At 31.6% G+C, this 11,237-nt stretch overlaps 1 protein-coding gene across 1 annotated transcript; it reads left to right on the plus strand.

The window, feature by feature from the left end:
• Positions 1 to 849: 849 nt before the first annotated feature.
• On the plus strand, positions 850 to 6,732 carry LOC105830704 (probable cytosolic oligopeptidase A). Its single transcript, XM_012670209.3, has 11 exons — positions 850 to 987; positions 1,720 to 1,883; positions 2,539 to 2,924; positions 3,418 to 3,574; positions 3,656 to 3,892; positions 4,136 to 4,262; positions 4,565 to 4,949; positions 5,222 to 5,334; positions 5,486 to 5,653; positions 5,891 to 6,022; positions 6,244 to 6,732. Exons 1-11 carry the CDS (start codon positions 902 to 904, stop codon positions 6,473 to 6,475), a joined length of 2,187 nt encoding a protein of 728 aa, XP_012525663.2. The 5' UTR covers positions 850 to 901; the 3' UTR covers positions 6,476 to 6,732.
• Positions 6,733 to 11,237: the final 4,505 nt, after the last annotated feature.

Genomic DNA, 11,237 nt, shown 5'->3' on the forward strand with positions numbered 1-11,237 from the left:
GCCGCCGCTTCCCGTTTGTCGGTCGACGACGCGAACGATTTCGAGAGGCACGTCCACCAGATGACAGCCCGTCGAATCACATCTAAAAGTGTTAAGAGACTTCACTTAACGAAAATAAATCCTATCTTTCGAGTGTGTGCAATCGAGGGATGTCAAGGGATGTAAATGCAGAGCCGTAATTAGGCAGATTGTTATTATATCACAAAGATTATAGTACTTGCAGCAATAGTGTTGGTTAAAACAATTATTTAAGACCGACTAAAGAATCGTTCCTCACAATATTTCTAATTTTATGATTTCAATTAAACATAGTATTAATTAATATTTTAAAGATATTATAATTTCGATAAATAATTAATCGGAGTTGGTCGAAGTGGCCCTTATAGACATTAATACATGTGAATGACATTTTTTTTGTGCAGAAAAATTATTTATGAACAATTTGAACAACTCTATTATGTATATTATATTTGTTTTATTATTATTTCCTTTTCCTTAAAAATAAAACTTTTCCCAGGACTCGTGAAAGACTAGTTACGGTTCTGATCGTAAAGGCAAGACGCCCATTATATGCTGTTTACATAAATACTAAGGAATTTCTAGAATCGATCTGTGAGCGTGTGAGCTGCGAGTAAACATGAATTACATAATCGATGTATATGTATGATGTGTATAAACATACGATAAAATAAGCAGTTTTATAAATTAAATTACGTACGACATGTCGTAATCGCACGACGATATCGATTGTATCGATTGAATCGAGAGATCGTAGCCGCAAGTTCGACGTATTGATATGATACCGATCATAGCGGCTTTTATAGGTTGGATAACTTTTTTTTTAACTGGACCACGATGAGTTTTTGATGTTATTTAAGAAATAATTGTCCTTGTGTGTAAAATGGCGGTGTCCTTTCTTGGGAGAAGAATTGCTCTAACGCGACGGAATTTTTTGAAAATTCCGAAGCGACACGGCTATATAGTTTTGTAAGTTTATCTTCTTTGACGTAGAGGTTAAGTTTCACTGAACTCACGTTACTTCGGCGTTTTCTAGCATTTTGTTATGTTTTTTCATGGCACTTGTGCTGTTTCACATTTATACGGTGTTTTTTTTAAATCAATTTCACTAATTATATGCTACAGTTATATTTTCATTGTTAGAGATCATCATTAGAAATCATTAGAATCATTAGAAATCAAATTTTATCTGGACTTGTATACATTTGAAATTGCGTTTTACGTTATTTACATTATTTAATTTGCTTATATATTTAGTCCATATTTATGAATAATGTACGTTGCTTATTTTATTAAAATTGTGTTTATTTTTTTATTTATAAATTTATTGTACATTTGTGTATTATTAAATGTTACATAATATTGTGTTATTTAATATTTATTTTACTTATTGTTTAATAAAACATATTTAATTGTATATTTTGGTAAATATATAAATTAATTGGTTAGATAATTAAAATTATATTTTATAATGTATGTTTAATTTATATTGTAATATATTTATATTATTAATTAATTAGATGTATTGAACTAAGCCTAAATACATTAAATTAAATTATCTAAAGATATAATTATTTTATATTTTTTGTTACTATTTTGTTTAATAAGATTTTTGTTAGGTATTTGCAATAAATGTTTTATTTATAATTACATACATTATGGATCTTAATTTTATAATGATACTTTTTTCTTGATATTAAGACTTCCAGAAATAGGCGAAGAATCGTCAGAGAAAAATCCTTTATTAAAAGATGACAATTTGCCAGAGTTTAACACATTTACAATTGAAAAATGTATAGCGGCTATTGGAAAGCAAACTGTAGATTTTGAAGAAAAGATGAAAACTCTGGAAAAAACTGTAGATTGTAAGTATAAAATGTCAAACTAAAACTAAAATAGTACTTATTAAGTATTAAGAGATATCTTATTTTGAAAATTATAATTAAATTAAGAAGATACGATTTTAACTTATTTTGATGCTGATAATATAATTAATAAATTATTATTTTGTACATACTATTTTATTTCTGATAGCTATTTATATTTTTGTTTAAATATACTTATGATGTAGCCTTCTATTTACAACGTAAATTTTACATTGATTTATATTTATTTATTATTCGTCAACTTTGTACATGCACAGTGATAGTCAATTTTTTTGTCATGTTAAATTATTAAAATTATTTTATACTTACGATTGAGGATGACAGTAAAGTTGAAACGTCTTGTTTGTAATTTTATTTTAATTGTATCTAATAAAATATCTTTTACTTATTGTTAGATCTAAATCTAGCTTTTTGATCTTTTTACATTGCTTTGCATAATTAAATGTATAAATTACTACATTATTATATATTTAGTTGTACATACAACTTTGAATATAAATAGAGAGAATAACTAACATTTTGGCATTTTTATCTGCATACTAATAAAAAAAAACTATTGTGACATGAATCAAAAGAAATATAATCCAATGTTTAATTACGATTTTAATTTACAATTTTTATTAATTTTTTACAGCAACAAAAGATCTAGATATATTTAATGATTGGTTGCATCCAATCGAGGATGCATATCTTCCCCTAGAGACCACTTGGGGAATAGCAAAGACTTTGTATTTTGGTAATCAGAGTCTAATGCCTACAAAATGCTACATGGGTATCCACGAACGTGCCATAAGAGCCATCGCTACTAAATTTGGTAGTGCATCGCTCTTTAAAGCATGCAAGGAGGCGCTGGACAATAAGGACATTAAATTGACACATTCGCAAAAGAGAGTGCTTACCAAGTATGTGCTGGAGGGAACATTAAATGGCCTGCAGTTGCAGGGTAAAACATTCGAAAAATATTTGGACGACTTGAGCTATGTTTCATCGAAAGTCAAGGAATACAAGGCGAAATACGAGGTGTGTGTCGTATAATCTGAAACATATTTGTAATAATTACAATATAAACAAGCTGGAAAGACCAATTTTATATACATATGTATATGTATATAAAAGAATTTTATGTGTATATATATATATATACATAAACTTGACACAAACATATTAGGCACTTATATTAATTTTATTATTATTTGTATGGATTTTTATATTTTATATGTATTTTTTTGTATTATTAGTTATCGATTATATTATACATGAGTTTAAAGAGTTCTTGAAACAAAGAATGCATATGATTCATATTTTATAAATTTAATTCTCCTTAGTTAAAAATATTTTTAAGAATCTAAATGCCTAATATATATTTTTTTTTTATTGAAGGGAGTAACATAATTATCAAGATTTTATTTTTGTCATCACAGTATATTCTTTGTTTTATTTAAGAAAAATTCTTCTTTGCGACTTATTTTAAAAAAATACAGCAACAAATTGAAATGTAAATTAATCTTTTTAGAGTGCTACAGCTGCATATAGTATGATAATACATAACAAACACATTGTAGAAGATTTTCCGGAAGATTATCTCAAATCCATCGCAATCGATTCTAAACAACCTTATCTGGGCCCTTGGATGATCACTTTAAAACCGTACATTTTACAGCCATTTATGGGTATACATCATTCGTATTTTTATTAATAAAGTTAATACAATTTTAAAAATTCTAAAATTTAATTAATTGGTATATTTTCAGAGTATTGTCCTGACCGTGAACTGAGAGCAACGATTTGGGATGCTGATGTTATCCGGTGCTCTAATTATCAGGAAAGATCCGTTCAATCCAGCGTGACGTTGGAGGAACTTCGAGGAAGGAGAATTGAGCAGGCAAAACGCTTAGGATTCAAGAGTTATGCGGATATGAGTATGCAGACAAAAATGGCTGGCACTCTAGAGAATCTGCACAACACGCTAGAAATTCTTCGGAGTACTGGTAATCATTCCATTACTTTTATATTTATATTTTGTTATACAAATATAATTAATAATTAATAATTTATTATAGCACTGATAATTGATTTGCTAAAATTATTTTTAAAAACACTTAATGTAATTAATAATTAGATTTATCGGAAAAAATAATATATTTTATTAATATCTTACTTTAAAATGCGTGATACTATTAATAAATTTTAGATTATTATTAATATTAATAAACTATGATGTTATTTTGAAGCTTTCCCAGTTCAAGAACAGGAAATTGCAAGTTTAACTGAGTTTGCAAAAGAGAGAGACTTCAATGATATTATAAGGGTATGGGATGTTGCATTTTGGGGTAGAAAACAACGTCGTAGTATGTTTAAGTAAGTAAATTATTAAAAAAAAAGATTAAAAATATCTCATATTTAATGCGGTATGCTAAAAAATTGTACTTTTACAATTTATATATTAAAATATTACCTTACAGTCAATTATATTTGAAAGTATACTTGTTAAGTAGCTAAAAGTATAGTTTAAAAGAAATATGTAAAGTATAAAAATTTGCATATTATTTAAGATATTTATTTAGATATATATATATATATATATTTGCTGCAATTCACGCTATTGAATAAAATATTGCAAAATTACCTATTTTCAAGTACCTTTACCTAATTTCGTTCAGCTACGATGATAACAAATGGAGAGAATATTTTCCGCTACCGACCGTTCTGTCGGGTCTTTTCGAGCACATCGAGTCACTTTTCAACGTAAAAATCGTTGAAAACAAGAAAGCAGATATCTGGCATAAGGATGTTCGGTTTTTCGACATATTCGACTTGAACGAATCCAGTGCAGCACCTATCGCAAACTTTTACTTGGATCCTTATGCTAGAGGCAGAGAAAAATTCCGCAAAGAGCAAGACTCGGGATGGGTATCCACGATCAAAAGCAAAAGCAAAATCGGCAATAGCACTCCGTTGATCGCCCTGATATTTAATTTTCCGCCACCAGTAGGCGATAAACCCTCACTGCTCTCCTTCAGAGATCTGCAGGTTCTCTTCCAGAAGGTAATAGACTATTATACATGATATTTTGCAACAGATAGGGAAAAATTTGATTTGAGGAATAATTTTAGATAATAGATAAGATAAGACAAAAATGATAAATAACCTAATAACAGTTTTGTTATTTTTTATTTTAGTCTTATTTTATTATTTAGAGTCACTGCTTAAATGTACTTCTATTTGGTGCTGAACATCCTGTATATTATATTGTTTGTTTATAAAATTATAATGGACAGATGTTATTTGTTAATAAAATAATTATTTTCTAATTACAGTTTGGACATGGTTTGCAACATTTGCTAACTACGGTTGAGTACTCTGATATTGCCGGATTATCATTTGTGGAATGGGACGCCGTATTCATTTGCGATTTCTTCATGGAAAACTGGTATAATTATTGTTAATATTCTTCTCTTATTTAACTGCTGTTTTTATATTTTTAGCACTTTTATGTGTTATCGTTATAATGTTATTAATTAATAAGTATAAAATGTAATTTAATTTTGTATTATTTAATTTTAATAATTCAATGATTATAGGCTGTACGAACCATTCATGTTGCAAAAAATCTCCGGACATTATGAAACAAAAGAGCCATTACCTGCAGAAGTTATTGAAAGTATTAAAACAATGAGATCGCACTTGGCTGGCTACAAACTTTGTAAAGAACTTTACTTGTCACATTTGGATCTGGATTTGCATTCCAGGTAATCTACAAAAAACCTTTATCGAACAAATACTAAATTTTAAATTTCTTCAAAAACTATTTAATTAAAAGAAGTGTAATTATGTTAATTGAGCATTTATATCTTATTATATCAATGTTTAAAATAAACCAAATGTTTACCATTCTTTCAACACAATAATTCAAATATATTGGTATTGAAATGATGTCGGTCTTTGCGTTTTTGTTTAATTTTATTTAATTATTAAAAAAATTACAGTGAAACATTTTGGGTGCAAATGATGAAACGCCTGTGGCCGAAATATTTTGCATTGCCTCTCGAAAAAAGGAACGTTCACGTTTGCAATTTTGAAGCTATATGGAGTGGCAATTGGGCAGCCGCATATTTTAGGTATTATTACAGAATTCATTTATTCTATATAAATTAGAAAATTCTTGTAAATTGATTTCAATTTAAAATAACTTTACAGTTATCTCAAATTGTAAAATTTTCTTATATAATGAAGTAAACAAAAGTGGTTATTTAACATTGGCACATTGTTTATAATTGTTGATCGCTTATATTGCACAACCATTGATTGAATCTTTTCTATTGAACTTGTTTAATTGCAGCAAAGTTTGGTCCGAGATGATAGCTGCCGATTTGTATACGGCTTTTCAAGAAGTCAAATCTGACGAGTCACAGCAGAAGGAGTTAGGTGCTAGGTTTCGCAATACATTTTTATCCTTAGGTGGCAGTTATCCTGCCGCCGAGGTGTTCAGGAAGTTCAGGGGAAGGGATCCGAGTCCGCAGGCATTATTGGACAATCTCGGGTTAACACGAGCAGTGAAGGAAACTAAGTGATGCGATTATATGATAAGATAGAGTACTACTATTTAAGAGTACGCAGACATAACGATATATAATGAATCCTGTATAACAGGTGCTGTTATCTAGATCTATAAGAATAGATCCAGAAATTAATTGAATTGTAAAGTGATTAAATTACGCAATAAATTATTATTTGTAAAATATTGTGCTAAAAAGCTGCAAAGTTTGTTTAAAGTGATATACGAAAGTTAAATAATTTGAATAAAAAGAAATATTTAGTGTATTATAAACAAATTCCTTTTTTTAAATATTTTTGTCTTCATAATAAAACATTTTCTACAATAACATTTCCCAGAATAAAGTGTTAATTAATATCTCTTTAAGATAACATTATAAATATATGTATATATCTACATTATATTCTTGATTGTAATCCAGCATAAAACTTATCCATTTTTGTGATGAAGATACGCAAGGAAATAAATAATAAAAAGACAAAAATAAAATGGAATTTGTATCAGGAACAGAATAAAACAAATGGATAATAGAGTAGCAGAACTTTATCCTTTAATTCTTTGTAAATTAAAGAATAAAGTTCATGGTTGAAAAGTAAAAGAATTGAAAAATGCAAGATAAATTTTCGTTCAATGACTTGATCAAAATTTTAAAGTAATATTTATTATAGGTATTTAAGGTAATTAGTTAAGGTAAAATTAGTTTTTCTTACAAAAAATTTCAAATCTTATTAAGAGAATTTACTTTTAACATATTAAATTTCAAGTATTTTGAAAATATGATTTGGAAAGCGGAAAAAATCGGAAACTAAAACTGCTTTAAAAGAATTTGGTGAGGAGATTTAAATGGAAGATTTGTATTAAACTATTTTGCCATTTGATCTTAATTCATCTTTGTGTTGATTAATTTATTTGACAGGTTTATTTGATTTAAATTCAGAAGATCTATACTATATAAATGTTTTTATCAAATTTTTTCCAAAACAGATTTACATTTAATAAATCTACTTTTTCTGTACTGATAACAAATCGCGCTTTAGTAGGTTTTTAATGGTCTTCAAGAATTTTTTAATTCCTCTATTTTTCTTTGTTTTCATAATTTAAATCCAATGCAGCCTATATAGTTCTGTTATTAACATTTTATTTAAAAATAAAAAAATAATGAACAGTTATAAACAATTATTGCTTTGTAAAAATATTTTCTATCTGTACAAACTGGTGTTATTTTTACGTATTTATTTTTATGTATTTAATATAATAATGATTTTTTTACTAACCGATAAAAACTACTAACTATTTTACCGCGTTTCGATAATTTATCTCTGTTTTAATCAATTCATTCAATTGATCACAGATGATAGTGGAATCGTGAATCTTTCTAATTAATTTAAAGTAATTTACTTGCTTTATCGAGATCTAGATAGATTACCAACGTAAACTGACGTGCAATGATAAATTCGCTTATTAAGTAAAATAAGTAAGTTAAATGAGAAAAAAATACAAGTCGGGCAAAAATTATCATAAAGCAATTAAAGTTACGAGTAAACACGAGATATGTGGAACTTTATAAACAAGCGGCATTTCAATTTCCTGGAATATTATCTGTTTCTTTTCGCACAGAAGGTTGTAGCTTCCTTGTAATAACGTAGGTCTGTTTTACATCAATAATTCCTGGAAAACGTTTTACAGCCTGCTAGTAATTAGTCATTATCGGACTATCATAATTACTATTTTGCAGACCGCTCCCCCGAGAAGATTCAAGGCGAGATTCAAATTTTGATTAACTTAATTGACGATTATCTCAGAGAGCGGTTGCAAGATTTCCAACTGTACTTACCATTTTTTTGTCTAATCTCTTTTTTAATGCGTTAAACAACGAAAGATTAATAAACACATATTAACGAGAAATATCATCTGTGCGTTACACCGTAATTGTTGATTAATCGGCCATTAATTAGCCCTAAATACTCCTCGTACCGAAACGCTGTTTTAGCGACTCTCGATGAGACGTCAGCGTTATCAACGATAGGATCTGGTTCCCCGGGATTGACTGCTTAATTAGCAGCCGTAGACTAGCCAGGTTTTTCCGTCGCACGTTCTTACCGAGTCGTCGTCGTTGTCGCATTCGAGACGCGCGATCTTATTCACACCCGTTATACTACGGCGCGGTAGGTAGGTAGGTAGGATTATGAGTCACCTTCTCCGCATGAATACTAAATGCCTCGCTGCATCATTATCAGGCGTCGCACGTGCAAAATTTATTTATGAGCTCGTTAATCACGGTTATTTATAGCGAGCCCATTTATTTACTATGTCAATTCTTTATGGGACGATCGAGTTCGCACGATTACTTGCGATACGGGGATCTGAGTTTGTTGTTGCAAAAAAAAAAAAAGAAGAGTGTACGGATCCGCGTTAAACCTGCGGCTTAGTAAAACGTGCGGAGAAATCGTGAAGAAATTGTGAGTGCGAATAAAGATCGAGGAGATAAAATGAGAAAACTGAAGCTTAATGTACATGTAAAAAAAAAAAGGAATTGAATTGCAGAAATCAAAATGAAAGTAGGAGCAGCCTTTGAGAGACGGAAAACGAAATTATAGTCAAAGTCGCCTCTGTCGACTTCGCCCCGCGATTTTAATTACGCTCCTTCGTTATTATTATCTTTTAATTTCAACTTCTTGCAACTGCATCCTTAACAGAAGTTTTATTTAAGCCGGCAGGCGCGGAAGCTGCGCTGGAAGGAGCGCTTTATATGAAGAGATCGGGTGGAACGGGGAGGGGGGGGGGGGAGCGAAATACGAACCCTGGCGTGGTTATCCATTCGGATTCGAAACTGACGCAACTCCGCGTGAGCTGCTGCTGACGTCGTCGTCGTCGCGCTTTTCGCTACGCTAACGTGCAACAACGAGAGACGAAGGGGCGAAGTGACCGCGAAGCTTCCCGGAATGCGATACGCATACACACACACACACACACACACACACACGCGCGCACACATGCGGCGTGCAAATGCGCAACGAGTGCACCAGACTGTCTAATCGCGCCGAGAGTGCGCGAAGGAGAGATTTCGACGAACAGAGAGAAGCCCACAGAATCCGCGCTCTTTCAAGCATGATGACGCGCGTCTCTGTCTCTCTCTTTCTCTCTCTCTCTCTTGCCGTCTCATTATGTCTTCTTATACCGGGTGTCTTCCGCCCCGTCGACGTCGCAAGGTTGGCTCGTGGGTATGCACGAGACATGCGTGCAGGGTGCATACAAATAATAAATACGTGCATTAGGCGCGAGTGGTACGGGCGTATCTACGTGGATTTTGGCGTAGCGCTACTCAAAACACGCGAGCGATATACTAGCGAGTCGTAATTCAGAACTTCGTCTGACAGTTACAGCATCCGCGTTTCGTACGTATGTATACATACATACGTATGTTGAGAGATCGCCGCCCGAGATTAGATATAAATAACGGCTTACGCGCAATATTATTCGGTCGAGGAAAATGCGAGTTTCTGTTTTCCTAATCGCCGGCCATGATCGAAAACGTCGAGATCAGCAAAGATATTTTACCATTTACCATGAATAAAAAATTATTTGTCTGTGACCAAAGATTTACATTTTTTTAAATTTGTATGTTGTTTTATTTATATAGTTTGTTACATTAGCGATTGGCCAACGCTGATAGAAATGTATTATGACATTATTAATAATGGAGGAGGAAAAATATTATTTAAAATATAAAGCAATCATTTTTGCACTTTATTTTATTAACAAAATATTACAAGCTATGTTTAAGAAAGATATCTTTTTTTAACATATAAATATTCTTTTTTCTAGACTAGTCTAGACATATAGAGATATACGAAAAAGATTTAAAATTTAAAATTAAATCATGTTTTGAAAAATTCTTAAAAAAACAATAAAGAAGATAAAGGACTTATTTTAATGAAATTTATTTTTTACTTTGCCTATTTTTTAACATATTTATTTGTTTATATTTTCTGAGTTTTTTTGTGCTTTATTTTTGTTTCGGGACAAAACTAATCGCGATGTAATGCCATTGATATAAAATGATTTGATAAACTTTCAAAAAAAAGTGTTTGGTTTTTGTAAGAAACTATTTTTACAATGCAGGGTAATTCTTAAGTAAGCGTAAAAAATGCAAGGAGATAATTCTTGGCTTATTTTATGAAAAAGAAATCCTATAAACACATATTGATTTAAGAACTCCTTTTTCAATAAAACATTTTTAGACCCACCGGGGACATTCGTAATCATGTCGAGCCTTTCAAAGTGTTGATCTTATGTGTATTTTTTCGTAACGTTTCAAAACCCTTTTACACCAGAGGAGTGAAGCCTAATAAGGGACGAGAAGCAAAGAACGCTATTTTCCATCGTGTCCCCGAGAAAACGGAAGATCAGCCTCCTTCAAGACCGTCTTAAAATCCGCTTTGTGATCCGGTTTACGACATTTCAAGACTGTCCTCAAGACGATCCCAAATAACAATCAACGGATTATAAATGCCGGCCTTTGCATTCCGCCTCGCTCGTTTCCCCTGGTCGATCGACCTTTCACCCTTTGTGCCTCAATCCCGCAGCGTTCTTCCTGTGCTCCGACTCTGACAGCTCTTACCTCCGCGAAACAAACTTTCATTCTCGCGGGTCCGCTATGCCGCCACTTGTATGTACATAAACACGCGCCGGCCGGCCGGTGCGCCGAGCGCGGCCGAGGGCGGCCGAGGTCGCCCGAAGCGGCGTGAGGCAACAGGCGGCTCGTTTCGGGCGGCAGG

This window comes from Monomorium pharaonis, chromosome 5 (assembly GCF_013373865.1).
Source record: "Monomorium pharaonis isolate MP-MQ-018 chromosome 5, ASM1337386v2, whole genome shotgun sequence".
Taxonomy (NCBI): domain Eukaryota; kingdom Metazoa; phylum Arthropoda; class Insecta; order Hymenoptera; family Formicidae; genus Monomorium; species Monomorium pharaonis.

What these genes read in the sequence shown, in the direction of transcription:
- LOC105830704 (XM_012670209.3), top strand. Translation starts at nt 902, where the DNA reads ATGGCGGTGTCCTTTCTTGGGAGAAGAATTGCTCTAACGCGACGGAAT. An exon ending in CATTTTACAGCCATTTATGG is followed by an intron (nt 3,575 to 3,655) that starts GTATACATCATT and finishes GTATATTTTCAG; the next exon opens with AGTATTGTCCTGACCGTGAA. An exon ending in TGCAGGTTCTCTTCCAGAAG is followed by an intron (nt 4,950 to 5,221) that starts GTAATAGACTAT and finishes TTCTAATTACAG; the next exon opens with TTTGGACATGGTTTGCAACA.